The 26,343-nt window shown below is 39.9% G+C and overlaps 1 protein-coding gene across 1 annotated transcript in view; it reads right to left on the reverse strand.

The window, feature by feature from the left end:
• Positions 1 to 3,246: 3,246 nt before the first annotated feature.
• znf830 (zinc finger protein 830) overlaps positions 3,247 to 26,343 on the reverse strand; it is a 70,385-nt gene continuing 47,288 nt past the window's right edge. Inside the window, exons 9-10 of the mRNA XM_073054311.1 lie at positions 18,746 to 18,822; positions 3,247 to 3,645 (exon numbers count right to left, since the gene is read on the reverse strand). Coding sequence (XP_072910412.1) covers positions 3,468 to 3,645; positions 18,746 to 18,822 — 255 coding nt within the window. The 3' untranslated portion in view covers positions 3,247 to 3,467. The remainder of the gene's footprint in view (positions 3,646 to 18,745; positions 18,823 to 26,343) is intronic.

A 26,343-nucleotide genomic window follows, 5' to 3' on the forward strand; every position in this document is an offset into this window, starting at 1 on the left:
ATTTACAGTTAAGTTTACAGATTGATAACCTAGGATTGGTGTGTCTGTATGGTTGATGGGTGCATGTGTGCACGCACGCATTTGGTCAAAGAGGAAAATTGGATTCAGTCAAAGCTATTAAGCACAGAAGCTTCATGTGTCATTGGAATGTGTTATGGCAACTTCCATTGAGATGACTGGCCAGGAAATTCTATCCTGAGAAGATGTAAATGTAAACTTGATCAATAGTCAAAGGATAACTACCAAAACTGTCCAGAGCAAGACCACCATTGTGCAACAACAAGTGACAAATGAGTGTAGACGTACCAGCAGCCTTCCGCCCCCTTCCCAGCAATTTTATTTTCAAAGACCGGAGGTCAGAAGAAAGGACACTGAATGATAACTTTGCACAATGATCATGAGTACCAAATGCAACATCAGTTTCTTGTTAAAAGGTGTAAAAATGTAAATCTGCACTGTTACAATTGCTGCAGATGAGAGAATTTACTCTGAATAGCAGCTGTGCTACGAGCAGGACTTTAAGGTGGAAAACAGAAAATGCTGGAGGAATTCAGCAGGCTAGGCAGCATCTATAGAAGAGTATTGTCGGCATTTCGGGCTGAAACCCTTCGGCAGGTCTGGAGGAAGAAATGCTGAGGAGTCGACTTAAAAGGTGGGGGGAGGGGAGAGAGAAACACAAGGTGATAGGTGAAACCTGGAGGAGGAGGGATGAAGTAAAGAGCTGGGAAGTAAATTGGTGAAAGAGACAGAAGGCTATGGAAGAAAGAAAATGGGGGAGGAGCACCAGGGGGAGGTGATGGGCAGGCAAGGAGATAAGGTGAGAGAGGAAAAAGGGGATGGGAAATGGTGAAGGAAGGGGGACTGGGGGGTGGGGGGTAGGCTTTACCAGAAGTTCGAGAAATCTATGTTCATGCCATCAGGCTGGAGGCTACCCAAATGGAATACAAGATGTTGTTCCTCCATTGGCTCTAATGACGTTAGTAGAAAGGGGAAGTGGTCTTGCACAGGGAGATGGAAAGAGGCTGAAGAGCAGGACTTCCAAGCTAGAAAGTTGTAAAATTAGTCAGCTCCATCATGGGTACTAGCCTCTGTAGTATCCATGACATCTTCATGGAGCAATGCCTCAGAAAGGTGGCGTCCATCATTAAAGACCCTCAACACCCAGGACATGCCTACTTGTCTAGCTTACTCCTGGCCCCACATGCTAGTCAGGGCAGGAACTGGATGACGGTACAGTTGAATGAGTGATTGCAGGAGGCAAGGTTTCAGGTTCTAGGATCATTGGAACCTTTTCTGGAGCAGAGGTGACTTGTAAGAGGGATGGGTTGCACATGGACAGTAACCAATATCCTGACTGAGAGGTTTGCTAATGCTACTGCGGGAGAGTTTAAACTAGTTTTGCTGCAGCCTGGGAACCAGAACACCAGGTCAGTAAAGGGAGGATCGGACCGAAAGGTAGATGTCAGGGCAAGTTTCGAAAGGCAAAAATGAAATAACAGGTATGATGGGTCTGATAGTTTGAAACGTGTATATTTTAATGCTAGGAGTATTAAGGGTAAACATGAAGGAAGGGTAGGTGAACCTAGAGCACGGAACAGTGGATGGAATCTATGATGTTGTGGACATTACAGAGACTTGGCTGAGAGGGACAGGAATGTATGCTTAATATCCCAGGGTTTTAATGTTTTATTAAACATAGAGAGGGAGGTAAAAGGAGGGGGGGGGGGGGGGAAGAGCTGCACTACTAATGAGGGACAATACATAGCTGCACTCAAAAGGTACATAATAGAAGGCTTGTCCACTCAATCTATATGGATAGAATTCAAAAATAGGAAGGGTCCAATCACTCTGATAGTATTGTACTACCGACCCCCAATAATCAAGGGACACTAAGGAACAGGTATGCAGGCAGATTAACAAAAGGTGTAAACACAATAGGGTTATCATGGGGGACTAATATAAACTGAGTGCAAGTGGTTTAGATGGGGCAGAATTTGTCCAGTGCATCCAGGATGGTTGCTTAAATCAATACGTTGAGAGTCCAATGAGAGGAGGGACTGTACTGGACCAGGTGCTGGGTAATGAGCCTGGTCTGCATTGGGAGTATTGCATATAATTCTTGTCACCCCATTATAGTAAGGATGTTGAGGCTTTGAAGAGGGTGCATAAGAGGTTTACCAGAATGCTGCTGAATTAAAGGGCATGTGCTGTAATGAGAGGCTGGATAAACTTGGGTTGTTTACTCTGGGGTGGTAGAAGCTGACGGGAGATCTGATAGAGGTCTATGAAGTTAAGAGAGAGAGAGATAGAGTAGATAGTCAGCATCTTTTTCCTAGTGTTGAACTGTCTAACACCAGAGGGTATGTATTTAACATGGTGGGGGCTTTTTAAAGGAGACGTAGAGGTAAGTTGGTTTGTTTTTATCACACACAGAGTGGTGGGTGACTGGAGTGTGCTGCCTGAGGTGGCATTAAGGGTTGATACACTAAGGTCTTTTAAGAGACATTAAGATACACACATGAATGTGAGGAAAATGGAGGGATATGGACATTGTGTAGAGATAAAGGAAGAGAGGTTGGCAAGTTGATTACTAATTTATGTGGTTTAGTACATCACTGTGGGCCGAAGACCCTGTTTCTGGGCTGTATTGTTCTATGTTCTCTATAAAAGAGATTGCCCTTTACTGTGTCTGGACTAGAAATTCAGCTCTTGCAACATAGCACAAAACCAGCATATTACCTTGTAAAATTCAATTTCTGAAACAAATTTGTACAAAAGAGCTAGGTTTTCAAACCAAATTTTGCCATAATGCTTGATTTCTTCTTCAGAAAAAGTTGTTAACATAGAAAACCTACAGCACAATACAGGCCCTTCAGCCCACAAAGCAGTGCCGAACGTGTCCTTACCTGAGAAATTACCTCGGGTATACCTGTCCAGGAGTCTCTTAAGAGACCCTATCGTATCTGCCTCCACTACCATCACCAGCAGCCTACTCCACGCTCTCACTACTCTGCATAAAAAAAACTTACCCCTGATATCTCCTCTGTACCTGTTTCCAAGCACCTTAAAACTGTGCCCCCTCGTGCTAGCCATTTCCGGCCTGGGAAAAAGCCTCTGACTATCCACACGATCAATGCCCCTCATGTTACTGGGCACTGCCAAATTTAATCTTGTATAAAGCTCAGTGCAGAAAAATGTAATATGATCAGAAAATCCCGTCAATTGATGTAATCTGATAAAACTAAATCTGGACACAAATAAACATTTATTTTAATGTAATAACCACTGTACATCTGAAGTTTTACCAATTTAAAAAAGAAATAATATTTAAAAGTATTCCCATGGTTATGACTGAAGTTCTTGAATATTTATCAGTTCATGCGAAAGCTCCATAAGAAGTCAGACTTGCTTAGCAATACATCATGGTTTGTTGTATGCTTACTTTGAGTAATAATTGCAAAAGAGTACTAAAGCAAAGCTCCTTTTGCTCGCCAATCACCTGAAAGGAACTCTTGAAGTTCCTCTTCCTCATAGGTATCAACTTTCTCATCACCTTGTGATGGTGTGCCTTTCAAAGCTGTCATCAATTGTTGTTTTACAGTCTCTTGTCGATCTCTTAAATACTCTACACGTTTGTAGCACATGCTGCAGGGATAAAAGAAACCACAATAATCATGAAAAGAATTAATAACTAAAGAATAAGCAAAACAATATTTCATGTTTTTAATCATGCAAACTAATGCATAACAAATTCATCAAACCAGAAACAGAATCAGGTTTATTACTGATATGTTGTGAAATTTGTTGTTTGGTAGCAACAGTACAGTGCAATACATAAAAAATATATTAAAAAATTACAATAAATACAGAAAAAATAAATATTACAAATAGAAGCAAAAACAGTGAAGTAGTGTTTATGGATCATTCAGAAATCCTTGGTGGAGGGCAAGCAATGAGAAGGCAGCATGTCCTGGATGGTCCGGGTCCTTAATGATGAATGCCACCACCTTGAGGCATTGTCTTTCGAAGATGAACTTAAAGAAAACTGATGGACTATTAAAATTGTACAGCAAAAAGAACAGGTGAGGTATCAGGAGAAGCATTATTTTAGAGTACTATTAAACAAATGTGTTTGTTTAAACTGGGGGAGAAAGGGGACATATAAAAAAAAATCACATAAGGAACACACACAAAACACTGTTGGGAACTCACCGGGTCAGGCATCATCTATGGAGGTAAATAAAACAGTCAACGTGGACTTCAGCTCGAAATGTCAACTGTCCACTTCCCTTTTTAAATGCTACCTGATTTGCTGAGTTTGGATTGGGACAGGCTTTTTTCTGGCAAATGTGTACATGGTAAGAGGAAGGCTTTCAAACATGAAATTTTGAGAGTTCAAAGCATGTATGTGCCTGTCAGAATAAAAGGCAAGGAGAACAGTTTTAGGGAACCTTGGCTTTCAGGAGATATTGAGACCCTGGTTAAGGAAAAAGAGGTGCATTGCAAGTATAGGCAGGTAGAAACAAATGAGGTATTTATGGAGTATAAAAGCAAGAGAACACAAGAAAGGAATCAGGAGCACTAAAAGAAGGCATGAAGTTGCCCTAGCAGATGTGGTGAAGGAGTATCCTAAGAGATTCTACAGGTATGTTAAGAGCAAAAGGTTTGCAAGGGACAAAACTGGTTCTCCAGAAGATCAGAATGATAATTTGTGCATGGAGCCAAAAGAGATGGGGGAGATCTTAAACAGATTTTCTGCATCTGTTCAGGAGACGGATACAAAGTCAATAGAAGTAAGACAAAACAGCAGCAAGGCCATGGACCCTATACAGATTACAGAGGTGGATATGTTTGCTACCTTGAGGCAAATCAGGGTGGATAAATCCCCAGGGCATGACAAGATGTTTTGTTGGACCATGTGGGAGGCAAGTGCAGAAATTGCAAGGGTCCTAGTAGAGATATTTAAATCATCCATGGCGACAGATAAGGTACCGGAGATTGAAGGATAGCTAATGTTGTTCCACCATTCATGAAAAGCTCGAAGAATAAACCAGGAAATTATAGACCAGTGAGCCTGACATGAGTAGTTGGAAAGTTACTGAAAGGAGTTCTAAAAGATAAGAGTAATTGAATAGTCTGGGACTGATAGGGATAGTCAACATGGATGTGTGCGCAATAGGCCATGTCAAACTAACCTTAGAGTTTTTCAAGGAAGTTACCAGGAAAGCTGATGAAAGAAAAGCAGTGGATGTTGTCAAAGGCCTTGCTGAAGTCCATGTAGACAAAGTCTTGCATGAGAGTTTGGTCAATAAGGTATAGTCACTTGGCATTTAAGATGAGGTAGTAGCAATGGACTAGACATTGGCTTTGTGGGATGTGTCAGAGGGTGATAGTAGATGGTTGCTTCTCTGAGTGAAGGCCTGTGACTAGTGGAGTGCTGGAGGGATCGGTGCTTGTCATCAATATCAGTGATCTGGATCACAATGTGGTTAACTAGATCAAAAAATTTGCAGACGACACTAAGATTGGGGGTGTAATGGACAGCAAGGAAGAGGCTCAAAGTCTGAAGCCAGATTGGGACCAGCTGGAAAATGGGCTGGAATATGGCAGATGGAATTTAATGCAGACAAATGTGAAGTATTGCACTTTGGGAGGACCAACCCACAGTATATCTTTTACAGTGAGTGGCAGGGCACTAAGGAGTGTGGTAGAACAAAGGGATTTGAGAATACAAGTCCAATAATTGAAAATGGTGTCACAGGTAGATAGAGTTGTAAAGAAAGCTTTTGGCACATTAGCCACATTGATCAAGATGTTATGTTGACATTGTATAAGGCATTGGTGAGGCCTAACATACAGTATTGTGTGCAGTTTTGGTCACAACCTACAGGAAAGTTGTAAATAAGATTGAAAGAGTACAGAGAAAGTTTACAAGGATGTTGCCAGGACTAGAGAACCTGAGTTACAAGGAAAGATTGAACAAGTTAGAACTTTATTCCCTAGAACATAGAAGATTGAGAGGAGATGATAGTGGTATTTTAAATTAGGAGGTATTGATAGGGTAAATGCAAGCAGGCTTTTTCCACTGAGGTTGGGAGGGACTACAAGTCGAGGCCATGGGTTAAGGTTGAAAGGTGAAATGTTCATGGGTAACATGAGGGGAAACTTCTTCACTCTGAGGGTGGTGAGAGTGTGGAGTGAGCTGCCAGTGCAAGTGGTGGGTGCAATTTTGATTTCAACGTTTAATATGAATTCTGATAGGTTCTGATGGTGGGGAGAGGGAGAAGGATACAAGACCATAAGACATAGGAGCAGAATTAGGCTATCTGATCTATCGAGTCGGTTCCATCATTCAATCATGGCTGATCCTTTTCCTATCTCCTCCTCAACCCCAGTTCCTGGCCTTCTCAAAGAATCTATTAGTCTCTGTCTTAAATACGCCCAACGATCATGGACTTCACAGCTGCATGTGACAACAAATTCCACAAATTCACCACACTTCGGCTGAAGAAATTTCTCTGCATCTCTGTTTTGAAAGGGCGCCCCTCTATTCTGAGGCTATGCCGTCTTGTCCTAGTCTCTCCCACCATGGGAAACATCCTTTCCACATCTACTCTGTCTACGACTTTCAACATTCAAAAGGTTTCAATGAGATCCCCCGCCCCCATCCTTCTGAATTCCAGCGAACCCTTTCATTCCTGGAATCATCCTTGTGAACCTCCTCTGAACCCTCTTCAATGCCAGCATATCTTTTCTAAGTTGAGGGGCCCAGAACTGTTCACAATACTCAAGGTGAGGCCTCACCAGTGCCTTATAAAGCATCAGCAACACATCCTTGCTTTTATATTCCAGACCTTTTGAAATGAATGCTAACATGGAATTTGCCTTCCTCACCAATGACTCAACCTGCAAATTAACCTCAAGGGTGTTCTGCACAAGGACTCTCATGTCCTTCTACTCTCAGATTCCTGGATTTTATCCCCGTTTAGAAAACAGTCTGCACATTTATTTCTACTTCTGAAGTGCATGACCATGTACTGTCCAAGATTGTATTTCATTTGCCACTTTCTTGCCCATTCTCCTAATAGGTCTATGTCCTTCTGCATCTTTCCTGTTTCCTCAACATTACCTGCCCCTCCACCAATCTTCGCACCATCTGCAAACTTAGCAACAAAGCCATCTATTCCATCATCTAAATCATTTATGTACAGCATAAAAAGAAGTGGTCCTAACACCAACCCCTAAAGAACAACACTAGTCACTGGCAGCCAACCAGATCCTTCTATCCCCACTCACTGCTTCCTACCAATCAGCCAATGCTCTAACCATGTTAGTAACTTTCCTGTAATATCGTGGTCTCTTAACTTGGTAAACAGCCTCATGTGTGGCACTTTGTCAAAGACCTTCTGAAAGTCCAAATATACAACATCTACTGCATCCCCTTTATCTATCCTACTTGAAATCTCAAAGAAATCCAACAGTTTTGTCAGGCAGGATTTTCCCTGAAGGAAACCATGCTGACTTTGTACTATCTTGTCCTCATCCTTAACAATTGACTCCAACGTCTTCTCAACCACTGAGGTCAGGCTAACTGGTTTATAATTTCCTTTCTGCTGCCTTCCTCCTTTCTTAAAGAGTGGAGTAACATTTGCAATTTTCCATCCTCTAGCACCACGCCAGAGACCAATGATCTTTGAAAGGTCATTTCTAATGCCACCACAATCTCTAACACTACCTCTTTCAGAACCCTAGAGTGCAGTTCCTCTGTCCAGGTGACCAAGTACCTTTAAGTCTTTCAGCCTTTTGAGCACCTTCTCCCTTGTAACAGTAACTGCATCCACTTCTCTTCCTTCACACACTACAACATCAGGCATACTGCTTGTGTCTTCTACAGCGAAGACTGATGCAAAACACTCATTTAGTTCATCAGTCATCTCCTTGTCCCTCGTTATTATTTCTCCTGCCTCATTTTCTAGTAGTCCTATATCTACTCCCAATTCTCTTTTATTTTTAACATACTTGGAAAAACTTTTACTAGCCACTTTGATATTAGTTGCTAGCTTGCTTTCATATTTCATCTTCTTCCTTCTAATTTTTTTTTAGTTACTCTGTAGGTTTTTAAAAACACTTTCAATCCTTGATCTTCCCACTAATTTTTGCTTTGCTATATGCCCTCTCTTTTGTGTTTATATTAGCTTTGCCTTCCCTCGTCAGCCATGGTTGTACAATATTATTTTACCATTTGAGTATTTCTTCATTTTTGGAATAAACATGTCCTGCACCTTCCTAATTTTCCCCAGAAACATATACAATTGCTGCTCTGCTGACATCCCTGCCAGCAGCTCCTTCCAATTTACTTTGGCCAACTCCTCTCTCATACCACTGTAATTTTGCTTACTCCACTGAAACATTGCTACATCAGACTTTACATTCTCCCTATCAAATTTCAAGTTGAACACAATCATATTGTGATCACTGGTTCCTAAAGGTTCTTTTACCTTAAGCTCCCTAATCGCCTCTGGTTCATTACATAACACCCAATCCAGTATAGCTGATCCCCGAGTCAGAGGGCTGTGTTCTGAGCACAGGTCAATGCAACTAGGTAGTTTAAAGGTTTGTCGTGGACTGGATGGATCGAAGGGCCTTTTTCTAGGACTCTGCCATTTTTATTCACAACAATAGATATGGGCCTTGTCTACTGAAACTTTTCTCATAAGACAACCCTTCCATTCCCAGTCATGTTCGAGTAAAAAATCTATGAATTATTTCTATATACCTTCTTTCACTGAAACACCCAATAATTCTTTCAAAACTGCTTCAGCATGAAGAACGCTATACTGTTCTTTCTTGCAGTTTTCAATGTTAAATATTTAAGAATGCCAAGCTTAAAATGAAAATAAATTACTTGGCCATTCTGGCCTATCCTTGTTTTTAAATCACTCCATCTCTGCTCCACTATCAATTGATTCCATACTAAACGCAAAACAATTATTTCCTTAAAAATACTAAAAGGTATTAATATTAACTGCACTCAATACTCTTCCAAAGAATCTTTTTTAAAATTGTTTTATTCATTTAGATCAGTGGTGCCCAAACATGGACCAATACCATTAAGCAAGGAGTCCAGTGATTTAGTGATTTGGAATGGTAACAAGCTCTTCTGGGTGATGAGCCCCTGCCACCCAATTATACTCATGTAGCCAATTAATCTATGTGTTTAGAATATGGGAGGAAACTGGAGCGCTCAGGGGAAACCCACACAGCAAGGCGAGAACATATGAACTTCTTACAGATAGGAGGAATTGAAAGTAGGTTGTTGGCAGTAGAATAGTGTTACGCTAACCACTATATTGTCGCACTACCCTTCATTAGTCTTCGTTGTGATGATGAGCCCACTTGATCAGTTTCTGGGTCATGTTTGGAGATCTCCATAGTCTGTTTCCAGCTACAGGGGATAAGCTATACTGGATTGGGTGTTATGTAATGAACCAGAGGTGATTATGGATTTTAAGGTAAAAGAACTCTGAGTAGGTAGTAATCACAAAATGATTTGAGTTCAACTTGAAAGTAAAGGGAAATTGTTGGAATTCTTTAGGAGATGACAAGTAGGATAGATAGGAATGTCAACAAAATCAACACAAATGTAATGACTTCTAGCATACACATTATTGAGATCCACCACAAATGTCAAAATCATAAATATAACCCTATCCCCAAAACCTAATAGCATAACATGTAACATACACAGTGAACTTAACTCTTAACAGTCTGGGTGAATTCAGCCTAATGAAATTAAGGATGCAGTGGATGTTGTATATTTCAACTTTCAAAATGGCTTTGACAAGGTGCCACACGAGGCCGCTTACCAAGATAAGAGACCATGGTATTACAAGAAAGTATTACTGGCATGGTTAGAGCACTGGCTGACTGGTAGGAGGCAGCAAGTGGGAATAAAAAGAACCTTTTCTGGTTGGCTGTCAGTGGTATTCCACAGGGCAGGGTTCAGTGTTGGGACCGCTTCTTTTTACGCTGTATATTCAAGATTTGGATGATGGAATAGATGGCTTTGTTTACAGGTTTGCAGACGATATGAGGATTGGTGGAGGGGCAGGTAGTGTTGAGGAAACAGGTTGGCTGCAGAAGGACTTAGGCAGATTAGAAGAATGGGCAAGAAAGTGGCAAATGAAATACAATGTTGGAAAATGCATGGTCATGCATTTTGGTAGTAGAAATAAATGTGCAGACTATTTTCTAAACAGGGAGACAATCCAAAAATCTGAAATGCAAAGGGACATGGGAGTCCTTATGCAGAACACCCTAAAGGTTAACTTACAGGTTCAGTCAGTGGTGAGGAAGACAAATGTTAGCATTCACTTCAAGAGGTCTGGAATACAAGAGCAAGGATGTGCTGCTGAGGCTTTATAAGGCACTGGTGAGGCCTCACCTGAGTATTGTGAACAGTGTTGGGCTTCTTACCCAAGAAGATATGTGCTGGCATTGGAGAGTGTTCAGAGGAGGTTCACAAGGATGATTTCGGGACTAAGAGTTATGAAATGAGGAACATTTGATGGCTCTTATTCTGTTCTCGCTGGAATTTAGAAGGATGAGGGGGGGGATCTCATTGAAATCTTTTACTCTCTGAAAAAAAGACCATTTAGTTATGAAGATGTGGGAATATAACACCACATCATTGTCCAAGTCACAATGACAATAAGGGTTAATTTGTTATATGCTTTGTTAATTTAAATTATGGTAAGCTATAAACCTTATTGAATGGGTGCATACTAAATTAGGCAATAATAATATTCTATCAAAATATGTTTCTGCAATGCAGCTCTACACAAATCAAAGGCAAGTTTAATGATGGCTACTTCTCCTTCACCAATGGCAATAATCTGCATTATCGCAAAAATATGGACTTTGCAAATATGCTTAACCTTCTGCAATTGAGCTGAGTTCACGAGAAGTCTAAGTTCATTTCAAAACAGATACACATCACAAGTAACATTACCATACACCTGTAATATTACAATTAGGTTGAAACAGCACCTTCAAAAGTTACAGATATAAAATATTTGAAGTTAATCGATCTATATGCCCTGCACATATCCAAAATGTGCAGGGCATATATGCACAAATCCAAAAACTCAAACCATAAATCTTCAGCTTTCTAAGTAGGTGTTCCAAATAATTCAGTAAGATTCCCATTATCAATTTATAATATAACAATAATATATCAGTTTATAATATCACAAGGCATATTGTAGTATACTCTGCATTGTGCAAGATTATCTGATTGTAAAAAGAAATAAAATGCACCTTGTAAGGTACAGAAATTGTCATAGTATGTTTCAAAGCTTATAACACAGAGAAATGCTGCCTTCTTGGCTGAAACATGATTGTGTTGAGACAAGATGCCAGTCAAAGTGATAGAAAAATAAATCACAATTGAACAATTCTCTTTTCAATAGCATACATCCTCTTGTATTTCATTGTCAAGAATTTAGGAAAAATTAGAACAAAATTTTAAACTACTCCATGAATATTGATTAACTGATAAGCCACATTCCATTATATTCTGCCAAGTCCTGATTTGCAACAACAGTTGCACAAGACCCAGAAAAATTAGCCCATAGCCAGCATGTTGTCCTATCAGCACAGCATTCTATGAAATGCCTCAGGCTTCTAAACTTATCTGTAATGGATACCACTCAGATTCACAACACTATTAGGAAAACAGTTTTGCCAGCATTGTACTTAACTGATGTCCTACTGCTAACATTGCTGATATCAGTGGCAACATTAGCTCTTTCAGCCTTGAGGTTATTCAATTTTCAATTTTCCGCAAATTGTAAATTCATACCTCAGAAACATAATATCCGATTAATGTAATGGGATCTTAACATTCAACATCAGATCATAAAAATGAACTGTGCTTAACTGAATCTGAAAATGAAGTCGTGCGCTCATTGACTTTCAGTGCTATTAAACAGGGTCATAAATTTAAAGCACAGAAACAAGCAATTCAACCCACCATATTTTTATTGCAACTTAAAGTAACTTTTATGTCTTGAACTGTACTGCTGCAAAACAACAAATTTCATGACATACATCAGTGATAATACAACTATGCTGATATTAATCTATTTTTCCAATACTTAGCACAGTTTTCAGCTTAATATCAGTGTACCTGCATTCACCTCTTTCACAGTGCACTCAAGATTGAAGCCGAGTGCACACGCGTGCGTGCGTATATTACTTTGTATATATATATATAAATTCTTCCTCAGATTCCCTTCTAAACTTACTAAATCTTTTCCACAAACCATATTTCTGGTTTCAGACACTACCTTATTGCCCACCCTATCTAAGCCCCTCATAATTCTGCATAGTTCCATCAGTAGCCCATCAACCTCCTCTGTTCTCACTTGAGTACATTTACATCCTGTCTATGATGTGGCAGATGTGCAGAGTAGTCCATTTGTGGGGGTATAAACTTGCACCACAGCCTGCATATTTTTAGACTTTATGCTCTGGCTAATGAAGGGAAGTATTTCATGTGCATTCTTCAGAAACTCACCCACTGTCACCTTCGGGTATCCTTGGACTGGCCCAAGAATAAATTCCACCATTTTGATTGCCATTGGTCATTGCTGTGCCCTCTTATATTGGACAACAAAGATTTAGCTTCCTGAATACTTTTGGGTGTATCTTTTCGATTTTGGGCTGTTGATCATGAAAATCACCATGAAATTTCCCCATTACACAACATTTTTTTTAACAATCACCCACGATGTAAGCTAAAAAGTTCTTTATCTTATCCAGGTATGCCTGGGCATGCTTAGGCAGGGCAGATGCTGCGTGGGAGGATGGGTTTTAAGAAAAGCAACAAATGTATACGCTTAATTCTCAAAGACAAAGCACGACTCCTCTTACTAAGAAGGCCAGTGAGCTTCACTTTGTGTGTAAAATTAGTGAACAAGACAAAACCTGGGCTCCTCATATTTGTTGCACAACATGTGCTGTCAATCTTAGAGCTTGGCTCAGAGGTACTCGGGAGTCAATGCCACTCGCTGTTTTAATGAAGTGGTGAGAGCAGAAGGATTATGTGACAGACTGCTGCTTCTGTCTGACCAGTGTGTCTGAGTTCTCTGCCTAAAACAGGAAATCCATTGAATACCCTAATCTCCCTTCAGCCATGAGACCTGTGCCGCATGACGATAGTCTTTCAGTAACGAAGCCCCCAGATACATGGAGTCTTGAGGAGGCAGATCAAGATGTCATGATGCACAAACCAGGAATGGAAAACGACAATAATATCGATATAGATTTTGAACTTTTGAACCTTTTATGTCGAGTGAGCCTCATTTAATAACTCAGTCTGTGTTAAATAACCTGATTGGAGACCTGGGTTTGTCAAAGGTAAAAGCAAAATTACTGAGTTTAAGGCTGCAAGGATGTAATCTTCTGTCATTAGGCTCAAAAATTTCTGTGAAGGATTTTGATATTTGAGACAGATGTTTCCCAGAATAACTGAGGAAAGTATTAAGAAAGGTATTTTTGTTGCTCCACAAAACAAACAGGTCAATCACATGCATGCAAAAGAACACCTAGTAGGACTAGAGAAAAATCACATAGAAGGCATTTAAGAATGTTGCTGATAATTTTCTTGACAATTACAGAGCATCAAACTACATGCAGCTGGTTGACAACATGCTTCAAGCATACAAAACCATGAAGTGCAACACATCACTAAAGATCCATTTTCTGCATTCCCATTTAGACTTCTTCCTTGCAAATCTTAGCACTGTCAGTGACAAGCATGGTGGAAGATTTCACCAGGACATTGCTGTCATGGAGAAACAGTATCAGGGCAACTAGAATCCATCAATGTTGGTTGATTATTGTTGACAACTTAAGCGAGAAGCATCAAAGATCATGTAGAAATAAAGATTAAAACATTTTGAGCTTAGTTGAACTATTGGAAAACATCAGCACCATTAGGCAAATAAACACATTGTATTCAATAAAAATCATTTCTTGTTTCTCCAAATTCCTACACAACACAATTAGTCTGACATTATATTTTTGTTCCGCTGCAAGCTGTCTATCATAATCACAAAACATTTCTGAAGAAGCAACACTTTTGAAAAAAGCTGCTAATCAATATCATGCTGCAGCGTAAGATTACCCTTCTCACTATTAACCTCATGCCAATTTATCTGCAAACTTATTTATCACACCTCTCATTTTTATGTCAATGCATAACTGTGAAAGTCACAGCAACAATTCCTATGGTATAATATTGGTCACAGGCTTTCTATGAGGAAGCCAATTTTGGATGCAAATTTTGGATGCAAACTGGCAAATTTCCTTGAATCCCATGCTCTCTAATTTCTTGGAACAGGCTCCTACATAGGATTAATATAAAACAACTGATAGAAATTAAAGGGAAATTTACATGTTTGACTTTCAAACACTTAACAGTGCAATTCCAGCTTGTTTGTCTTGAACTTTTGGCAGTTTAATGGCACCAATAACTATCGAAATCAACACAGCCTAAGTGGGGTCTCAACAAAAATCAACAGAACAAAATGACATTCTAAGAGTTTGTTCTTCTTTGGCTTCCAAATTAGTACTTCCAAACAGGGTCTGCACCAAATGAATATTATACCAACTTGGTGAATGATTTTCCTCTTGAACAAAAATGAGATAATTAGCAATCTGGTGTGAATTCCCATATTTGAGCTTCTATTTTTTAAACTAACTGTTAATATGGGAATGAAACCCTATCTTTTGAGGCAAGGTCCTATGCAAAAATGAAGAAAGTGAATTTTATGCATTGAAAATTATACAGCTCCAAACATATCTGCTGATTTCAGTCACACAAATAGAATTGCTCATCTTTTTCTTAGTGTCTACTTCCCCATGCTTTGATTTCCTTAGAAACCTTGTACTGTGAATATGCAGCTGGAATGAAAGTGAATTTGATAAACAGCTTGTATCTCATTGACTGGAAAAGACACAAGGTATATTTTGTTATACACTTTGTCACACTGACAAAACTGAAGAATAATATTAATTTTATCAACAGCGTCAAGCAGGTTTACAAAAAATTGATTTTGAGAACATTTTTGCTGAGTACGCAAGTGAATTCGGGCAAAACAAGTGGCTATCATAGAGACATACATAAAGGTTACACTTCCAGAAGTTTAAAAATCATTGCTGTAGCAATCTCGTTAAATTATAAGGTTTAGAAATCAGATTTGCTGTATTTAGCCCAATTATAAATAATTACACTAGATTTGAACTCATTTGAGACTGGAAGAAACAGCTGGGGTAAAACTGAGGCATCAAATGGCACTGAGATTCTTAGGAGGGTTAGTGCTTAGAAACTGAATTAGACAAAATGAAACAAAAATCTTTTAAAAAAGAATGGTGAATATAGGACTAAAAGTGTTATGTTTGAATGCATGTAGTATACACAATAAGGTAGATGTTCTCTCGTGCAGTTAGAAATTGGTAGGTATGATGTTGTGAGCATCTGACTGAAAGAAGATCATAGCTGTGAGCTTCACATCTAAGGATACACATTGTATCAAAAAAAAACAGGCAGGTGGGCTGAGGAGGTGGGGTAGTTTCTTTAGATTAAAAAAATTAATCTTTAGAAGGAAGTGTAGGTAGAGTTAAGAAACTGCATGGGTATAAAGACCCTAACAGGTCTTATAAACTCAAGAAAATCTGCAGGTGCTGGAAATCCAAGCAACATACACAAAATGCTGGAGGAACTCAGCAGGCCGGAGAACATCTACAGAAAAGAATAAATAGTCAACGTTTCGTGCCAAGACCCTTCTTCATCAGGACTGGAAAAAACATATGAGAAATCAGAGTACAAAGGTGGGGGGAGGGGGCCTGAAACGCCAACTGTTTACTCTTTTCCATAGACGATGCCTGGCCTGCTGAGTTCCTCCAGTATTTTGCATTTGTTGCTAATGGAAGTTATACACATAGATCTTCATTCAAACAGTAAACAAAACCCAGGATGATGATAGAGCATCAAGGCTGGTATTTCTGGGAGCTGATGCCAAAGAAGCAGCAGCATTCTAAAGGGAGGATGAGGCAACTACAGCTGATAAGTCAAAGACACCATAAACGCAAAAGAAACGGCACAAAATATAACAAAAATTAGTGGAAAGCTAGAGGATTGGAAAGCTAAATATATATATATATAAGTTAACAAAGCAATAAGGATGGAAAAGGTTAAATGTGAAGGTAAACGGGTCAATAATATAAGAGGACAGCAAAAGTTATTTCAGATATACAAAAAGTAAAAGAGAGGTGAAAATGGACATCAGACTGCTGGAAAATGACATTAGAGAGGGAGTAAATGGGAGCTAACAAGTAGTGGATGAACATTAATCTTCATTGTGGAAGACACCAGAAGAGTGTTGGGGCAAAAGTGAGTGTAATGGCTACTAAGGAGAACTTGCTTGGGAAGCTGGGAGTTCTGAAGATAAGTAAGTCACCCGGGCCAGGTGGACTACACCCCAGTGTTCTAAAAAATGTAGATGAAGAGGTTGTGGAGGAATTAATAGGATTATTTAAGAATCACTAGATTCTGGAATAGTTCCAGAGGATTTTAAGATTGCAAATATCACTCCACTTTTTAAGGAAGGAAGGAAGATAAAAGACAGGAAATTATAGGCCAGTTAGCTTGACTTCAGTGGCTGGTAAGAGTCCATAGTTAGGGATGAGGTTTCAGGGTATGAAGGCAGATGATAAAATAGGCCCAAGTCAGGATAGTTTCTTCAAGGGGAATTCTTGCCTGACAAACTTGTAATGATTCTTTGAGGAAATAGCAGGCAGGATAGACAAAGGAAGTTCAGTGGATATTGTTCACTTGGATTCTCAGAAGGCCTTTGACAAGGTGCTGCACATGTAGTTGTCAAATAAAATAGGAATGTAAGGTATTATAGGGCAGATACTAGCATGGAATAAAGATTGGCTGACTGGCAGAAGACAAAGAATGGGAATAAATGGGGCCTTTTCTGGTTGTCCACCAGGGACTAGTGATGTTCTGCAGAGTTGCTGTTGGGTCCACTACTGTACTCATTATATACTGTATTAACGTTCAGGATGATGGAATTGACGGTTTTGTCACCAAGTATGTGGATGACACAAGATAGGTGGAAGGGCAGATAGCGCTGAGAAGCAGCACGTCTTCAAAAGAACATATTAGGAGAATGGGAAAAGAAGTAGCAGATGGAAATATTCAGTCATACACTTTGGTAGAAGAAATAAAGGTGTACACTATTTTCTAAATGGGAAGTGAATTCATATATTGGGAATTTAGAGTCCTAGTGCAGGATTCCTTAAAGGTTAACTTGTTGGTTGAGTCAGTGGTAAGGAAGGAAGATGCAATGTTAACATTCATTTCAAGGAGACTAGAATAATAAAGCAAGGATATAATACTGAGGCTTTATAAGGCTACATAGTACAGTACTGTGAGCAATTTTAAACCTCATATCTCAGAAAAGATGTGCTGACATTGGGATGGGTTGAGAGGAGGTTTACAACAATGATCCCAGGAATAATGGCTCTTCACCTAGACTCACTGGAGTTTAGAAGAATGAGGGAGGATCTCACTGAAACCCACTGAATATTGAAAGGCACAGGGTACACATGGAGAGGTTGTTTCCAATTGTGGAAAAATTTAGGACCGGAGGTACTGCCTTGGAACAGAAATGAGGAAGAAATTTTTTAGCCAGAGATTTGTGTATGGCTGTGGAGACCATATCATTTGGTTTGTTTAAACTGGAGGTTGATAGGTTATGTGTCAAAGGTTATGGGAAGGCAGCAGGAGAATGGGATTGAGAGGGAAAATAAATCAATCATGATCAAATAGTTAAGTAGAAAATAAATCAAAGAATCAACCCTCAATCATATCACATCTTCTCCAACAAGTGTAGAAGATCGCAGGAAAATCAAGATATCATTAAGAATGAGAAGGATGAAAAAGAATCTGCATTTTATATTCAGAATCATAGGATATTTTGAAGTGCTTCACAATGAACTACATTTTTGAAGTCTATGTTGAGCCAGAAATGCTGAGCACCTGAGCTCCTCATCATCACAGATGACAGACTTCCAATTCAAAAACACAAGATATTAACAAATGGCTTCAAGGACTGAACACAACAAAGTTTGTAGCTGTAGTATCGAAGACCTACACACAAGAAAATGCCACAAATGTAGCTAAGCAGTTTTAGAAATGCTAAATTAAATCTAATTGATAATGCAGAAATGTCCTACTTACAAAAAGTGACAAGTAGCATTCAAATTGAAAAAAATCAGACAACAGCATCTCCAATAAGTGGAAGATACCTTGACATTCAACAATCACCATTGCTATAAAGCCATTAGTGACAGACAAATAACTGAGTAATGAAACTATAGAATCACTAAAGAAAAATTAAAACATTGAAATCTATTTAATACAGAAAACAACATGAAGTAAAGTTAATCCATTCCCAATCTTGTGATGTGACCAGATAATATAGAACAGAAAAGGAACAGAACACATATTTTGAAGTGTAGCACTTTCACTTTTAAACCTCTAACATTGTAAATTTACAAAACACTGTAAAAACAATGTTAAAAAAAATTGACAATGTTTTGTCAATCAGACATTTAATCAATTGTACTGTTACATTTCCCAACGCAAAACCTATTTGAATTTACTTACATTTGTTCATCAATTTCTTCTATTTGTCTATCTAAACGAACTTCTTCGTCATCTTCTGCTACAATTGCTTCTGAAACCTTTGTGTATAAAGAAATTGGTGATAATTAAAGTAGGGTAAATATTTATTACAAAAGCAGCAGTTTTAAACCTGTATAATAATTGAGCAAAATCTCATTGGTGCCAAGGAGATAACCTGTTACAGCCTCCTCTGAAGATCCCTGCCAGCACTGAAGCTAGATTTCACTCGACCAATTTGCTTCATTTCAGATGAAGAAACATGCAGGTGCATTGATACCAGGGGTTGTAAGCCACTGCAATATCCCAACTGCAACGCTGAAAATTTGCCTCGGGACTATCTGCATGTTCTGTATAGCTACAACACTGGTACTTTCCCAACAATATGGAATAATCCTCAGCTTTGGACAGATTATTAGCTAAATGGAGAGAAACTGCAAGTCTGTAAATTTCTGAAGGATTGAGGTGTTTTCTACATGAACCACAAAGAAATAAGGCAGCAGGTTTGACAAATAAATACAAGGGGTGATTGAAGTTCATGGCCTCAGGTAGAAAGAGTCAATTGTAGAAAACATAGCAACATTTATTTTTCCTACATTTACACCCTTAGTCCAGCGGTCGTGGACCATACGGATCCCTTCTTTGTAGAAGTTGGCGTCTTGGACCTCCAGTAGTGGTCCACAGCAGGGGTGATTGATATGTTTGTGGCCTAAGGTAGAAGCAGATGAGTTATTAACTTTAAACTTTGTGTTTTCACTCAAAGAACAGCACGTGCATGTAACAACAGCTGTATAACTCATCTCCTTCTACCTTAGGCCATGAACTTATCAATCACCCCTGCTGTGGACCACCTGGAGGTCCAAGATGCTCTTGCTAAATGCATGTGCAGTTCAACTCTTTGAATGATAATGCAGAAAGTTTGAAGTTAATAACCCATCTCCTTGTACCTTAGGCCACGAACTTATCACAAAGACATCCGTATGCTCCATGACCACTGGACTAAGTGTGTACATGTAGGAAGGGACTACGTTGAAAAATAAATGTGCTAGGTTTTCTAAAATTGACTCCTTCTATCATAGGCCACAAATTTATCAATCAATAAGATAAACAGCCTACTGGACTTCATTGAAAAGGGCTGGTGTTTAACAGAAAGGCTTTGTCATAATTGTAGAGAATACCAGCAAAACCAGACCTGGAATACGCAGATTTGGACTCATACTGAAAAAAAAGAATATGGTAGCAGAACAGGTCTACAGGTGAAAGTTCTGAATTGGAGCAGTCAACTTTGAGGGCATCTGGCAGGATCCAGCTGGGGTCAACCGGGTGACTCTATTCAAAAACAAAGGATCAGATGGCAAGTGGGCAGCTTTTATAAAGGTCATATCAAGACTCCAGCAAGTTATGGCTGGGGTGAAAGGTAGACATACCAAATTCAGGGAATTCTGGCTGATGGGAAATATTGAGGCTCTGCTAAGGAAAAAGAAATAATCGTACATTATATTTAGACAGTTGGTATGAATGAATCTCTTGAGGAATATAAGAAGTTGAAGACCACCGAGGAAAATCAGAAAGACAAAAGAGGGCATGAGAAGGATTTGTCAGGCAGAGTAACTGAATGCGTAATTTGCATCAGTCTTCACAGTGGAAGACATCTGTAATACACCGGACATTCAAGAGTGTCAGGGAAGTGAAGTATGTGCTTCACATACTGTGCAGTGAATATGTGTAGTGAAAATTATGACTGAGATGGTGCTCATGAAGCTTAACGGTCTGAGGATGGATAAATCTCCTGGATCTGATGGAATGCACCCTTGGGTTCTGAAGGAAGTAGTTGGAGAGATTGCAGAGGCATTAACAATGATCTTTCAAGAACTGACAGATTCCAGATTGTACCGGATGATGTTACTCTGCTATTTAAGAAGGGTAGGAGGCAGCAGAAAAGAAACTATGAACCTGTTAGCCTGACATCAATTGTTGGAATTGATAGTTAGGGATGAGAATATCGGGTACCTGGAGGCACATGACAAGACAGACCAAAGCCAGCATGGTTTCCTGAAAGAAAAACCCTGCCTGATTAGCCTTCTGCAATTTTTTGAGGAAATTACAAGCAGGGTAGACAAAGGAGATGCAGTTGCATTTTCAGAAGGCTTTTGACAAGGTGCCACACAGGAGGCTGTTTGGGAAGATAAGAGCCCAAGGAATTACAGGGAAGTTACTAGCATGGGTGGAGCATTGGCTGACTGGCACAAAAACAGAGTGTGAATAAAGGAATCCTATTCTGACTGGCTGCCAGTTACCAGTGGAGTTCCACAGTGGTTGATGTTGGGACCACTGCTTTTAATGATGTATGTCAATGATTTGGACTATGGTATTAATGGATTTGTGGCTGGATTTGCCAATGATACAAAGATAGGTGGAGGAGTGGGTAGTGTTGAGGAAACGGAGAGCCTGCAGAGAGACTTAGATAGTTTTGGGGTTAGTGGCAAATGAAATACAATGTTGGAAAGTGTATAGTCATGCACCTTGGTGGAAGAAATAATCGGGCAGACTATCATTTAGATGGGCAGAGAATTCAAAATGCAGAGATGCAAATGCAGTGAGTCTTTGTGCAGGATACCGTAAAGGTTAACCTCCAGGTTGAGTCGGTGGTGAAGAAGGTGTATGCAATGTTGGCATTCATTTCTAGAAGTATAAAATATAAAAGCAGGGATGTGATGTTGAGGCTCTATAAGGCACTGGTGAGACCACACTTGGAGCTTTGTGTGCAGTTTATTTTAGAAAGGATATACTGACATTGGAGGGTTCAGAGAAGATTCACGAGAATGACTCCAGGAATGAAAAGGTTACTGTATGAGGAACGCCTCGCAGCTCTTGGGCTGTATTCCCTGGAGTTCAGGAGAATAAGGGAGGATCTCACAGAATCATTGCAAATGTTAAAAGGCCTGAACAGATTAGATATGGCAACGTAATTTCCCATGGTAGGGGAGTCCAGGACAAAAGGGCATCATTTCAGGATTGAAAGACGTACATTTAGAACAGAGATGCAGAGGGTGGTAAATCTGTGGAGTTTGATGCCATAAGTGGCTGTGGAGGCCAAGTCACTGGGTGCATTTAAGGCAGAGATAGATAGGTTCTTGTTAGCCAGGGCATCAAAGGGTATGGGGTGAAAGCAGGGGAGTGGGGATGACTGGAAGAATTGGAACAGCCCATGATTGAATGGTGGAGCAGACTCAATGGGCTGAATGGCCTACTTCTGCTCTTATATTTTATGGTCTAATTATATTAACAGTAAAAGGGAGCAAGTGGGAGACTAGTTCCTCTTAAAGACCATCAGGGCTACCTATGCGTAGAACTGCAAGAGATTTTTAATGTCTATTTCTCCTGGATGCCAAGGAAATGAGGGGAATAAGTAGTGAGGTATTAGATCATATGTATATTATGGGAAAGAAGTATTTGACACCTTGAAGCACATTATGAGGGGCAAATCAAAGTGCACCCTGGACTTTATGGGAAGCCATGCAAGAAATCGTAAAGGCACTTTCAGAAATATAAATTTCACCATTAGCCACTGGTGAAGTGCAAGAAGACTGGAGGGTGGTCATTTGTTCACTGAAGGGTAGGAAGAAAAAGCCAGGAACTACAGGGCAATGAGCCTGACTGCAGCTGTAGGGAAGTTATTGGTGGGAATCTGAGGGACAAAATCTACTATCATTTGTATAGCAAGGCCTGATGAGGAACAGTCAGCATGGTTTTGTGAGAGGGAGGTCATGCCTGATGAATCTTTTGGAAATTTATGAAGAGGTAACTGAAGGGAGAGATGATGGTAGGGCAATGGATGTTGCCAATAGGGACTTTAGTAAGGCTTTTGACAAGGTCTATATGGGAGGCTGATCAGGAAGGTTAGGTCGCATGGGATTAAGGGGGCACAGCAAGGTGGATTCAGAATTGGAACGATGTGAGGAAGAAAACAGTGATGGTTAAAAGTTGATTCCTGGACTGGAGCCTGTGACTAGTGGGGTATCTCAGAAGTCAGTGTTTCTGCTTCCGCTCAACGTATTATAGCTTTTTCAACTTTATTGGCTAGGAGAGCTATTTTGTTGTATTGGAAAGATCCTAATCCACCTACTTTTTTTTGGCTCTCCTCCATTATGTCGTGTTTAAGCTTGAAGAAATTTAGAAATCGGACGTTTGATACATCTTTTGAATTTGAGCAAACCTGGCGACCTTTCATTCAATATTTTCATATGATTTAAAAGTTCTTCTTTTTTACTTTTTTTTCACTTTTTTAGGTAATCTTTTTTCTTCTTCTCCATGATGTTTCAGATTTGACCGGAAGGAATTTCCCCCTTTTTTTTGTAATTATATCCTCAAATGGAATGCCCAGTCTTTTTTTTTGTTATAGGTTAGTTTAGTGGGTTTTTTTTTCTTCCCAATATTTGAAATTTTGAGTCTTTTTTTCACGCATTAAGAGGAGTTGTGGTTCCTTTTATATATTAGCTCAATATTATACTATATATGATTTTGACAGTGTACATTCCTTTTTTGGTTTGTACTTTTATTGAAATATGTATTTGATATAACCTCTCCTCTGATTTGTATTTGTCTTTATTTATTTTTTTAATCAATAATAAAATTTTAAAAAATGAGAAGTCAGTGTTAGGACCTTTGCTATTCATTACTTATGGAAATGATTTACATATGAATGTACTTGGCACGATTGGCAATGATTTTAGCAATGGTTTGCTGATGATTCTAAATTCTGGGGTCTTACTGACAATGAAACAGGTTACAGTGAATTGCAAGTGATCTTGATTAGATGGGAAGATGGGTTGAGGAATAGCAAATAGATAAGTGTGAGGTGATGCATTTTGAACCAGGGTAAGACATATACAGTGAATAGTGGCAGTGATGAGTATTGTGGAACAGAGGGACGTGGGAGGACTAAGTGCACTGTTCATTAAAAGCACCCGTGCAAATAGATAGGGTGATGAAGAGGGCAGTTAGCATGCTGATCTTCATCAGTCTGGACATCGAGTTTAGGAGAAGGGATATTATGTTGCAGTTTCATAGCATTGGTGAGGCCACACCAGGGATATTGTACACAGTTTTGGTCACTGTCAAGGGAAACACACTATCAAGATGAAGAAGTTACAGAAGGGATTTACAAAGATACTGCCTGGATTAAAATACATGAGTTGTAGAAGAGGTTATCCAGGCTGGATCATTATTCCTAGGAGTGCAGAATGTTTATAAAACCATTAGAATCCGGTTTATACCATTGGCATATGTACATTAAAAAACCTATAAAATACATTTTATATATACACACACACACACGTATATTTTCAAAATCATTGTCTTTTTGAGTCATTGCCTTTTGAAGATGTCCTCGATACTGAAAAGGCTTGTGCCCAATATGGAGCTGGTTGAGTTTACAACTCTGTGCCATTTTTTTCCAATCCTGTGCAGTGGCCCCTTCATACCGGATTGTTATGCAACCAGTTAGATGCTCTCCATAGTACATCTGTAGAAATTTGCTAAAGTCTTTGGTGACACAATAAATCTCCTCAAACTTTAATGAAATATAGCCGTTGTTGTGCCTTCTTGCAATTGCATCAATATGTTGGGCCCAGAATGGATTTTCAGAGACGTTGATACCCAGGAACTTGAACTTACACAGCCTTTCCACTGCTGATCCCTCAACAAGGATTGGTGCGTGTTCCCTCGACTTCCCCTTCCTGAAGTCCACAGTCAATTCCTTAATCTTATTGACATTGAATGCAAAGCTTTTGCTGCAACACCCTTCAACCAGGTAATCTATCCTCACTCTTGTACGCTTCCTCGTTACCATCTGAAATTCTGCCAGCAATAGTTGTGTTTCAGCAAATGTATAAATGGTGTTTGAGTCGTGCCTAGCCACACAGTCACGTGTGTAGAGAGCAGAGCAGTGGGCTAAGCACACATCCTTCAGGTGCGCTGCTGTCGATTGTCAGCAAGGAGATGTTATTTCTGATCCGTACTGACTGGGTTTCGCAACGAGGAAGTCAAGGATCCAGTTTCAGAGGGAGGTACAAAGGCCCAGGATTTGTTGATTAGTACTGAGGGTATGATGGTGTTGAACGCTGAGCTGTAATCAATAAAAAGCAGCCTGATGTTGGAATTGCTATTATCTAGGTGGTCCAAAGCTGGTTGGAGGGCCAGTGAGATTGCATCCACGGTAGACCTATTGACAATAGGCAAATTGCAGTGGGTTCAGGTCCTTGCTTAAGTAGCCTAGCCACAGCCAACCTCAAAGCACTTTATCACAGTAAATGTGAGTGCAACTGGGTAATAGTCATTGAGGCAGCTCACCCTGTTCTTCTTGGGTACTGGTATTATTGTCACCCTTTTGAAGCAGGTGGCAACTTCCAACCGTAGCAGTGAGAGACTGAAGATGTCCTTGAACACTCCTGCCAGTTGGTTGGCACAGGTTTTCAGTTCCCTAGCAGGTACACCATTGGGGTTTGACGCCTTGCGCGGGTTCACTCTTTTGAAAGATGTTCTGACATCAGCCTCCGAGACAGAGATTACAGGGTCACCAGATGCTGCAGAGATTTGCACTGGTGTAGTTTGATTCTCCCTTTCAAAGCATGCATAAAGGGCATTTTGCTCATCTGGGAGTGAAGTATCACAGTCATTTACGATGCTACATTTTGCCTTGTAGGAAATAATGGCATACAACCCTGCCAGAGCTGATGTGCATATAATTCCATGTCTAACTTCAGTTGGAATTATTTTCTGCATTTAAAATAGCCTTCTGTAGGTTGTACCTGGATCTCTTGTATCAAAGTGTAGGTGTGGGATGGCACAATAAGTATTCTGGTGTGACAGTGGTCAAGTGTACTGGCTTTTCTGGTTCCACAGGTGGTATGTTGGTAGCAGTTGGTCATACTTCTTCAAGCTGGTCTGGTTGAAATTTCCTGCAATGATCAGGAAGGCATCAAGGTGTGCTGTTTCATGACTGCTGATCACGGTGCTCAGCTCCTCCTGATGTTGGCCAGGGTGGAATGTACACTGCTACCAGGATGATGGTAGAAAACTCACTCGGCCACCAGATGTTCCAGGTCGGGTGAGCAAGACCGAGGCAGAACCACCACATCGATGCACCATGATGAAATAATCATGAAGGACCTCCGCCTCCACTACCTTTAAGAGACTCTGCTGTCCTGTCCAAGTGATGGATGGTGAAGCCCTGGACTGCAAGGCTGCATCTGAAATGATGGGGCTGAGGCATGTATTCATGAAACAAGGCACACTGCAATCACTGGTGTCTCCTCGGGTATTGCAATCTTGCTCTGAAATCTTCAAGTTTTATTTTCCAGAAACTGTTTATTTCACCAGCGGGTTAGCAGGGGGTGGGGGTGTCTAAGGGCTCTGCATTTCAATTTTACTTGCAAGCCAGTACACAGACCGTGTTTCCTTTTTCTTAAAGGGGAATTGCACTAGCAACCCAAGTCTGCAGTCGGGGTCCGCAAGTTTGAAAATCGCTAAGATTTTTTTTAAGCATCTTAAAACAAAGCTCCTTACTGAAGTCCCCATGCTGT

Source organism: Hemitrygon akajei, chromosome 8 (genome assembly GCF_048418815.1).
Source record: "Hemitrygon akajei chromosome 8, sHemAka1.3, whole genome shotgun sequence".
NCBI classification, from domain to species: domain Eukaryota; kingdom Metazoa; phylum Chordata; class Chondrichthyes; order Myliobatiformes; family Dasyatidae; genus Hemitrygon; species Hemitrygon akajei.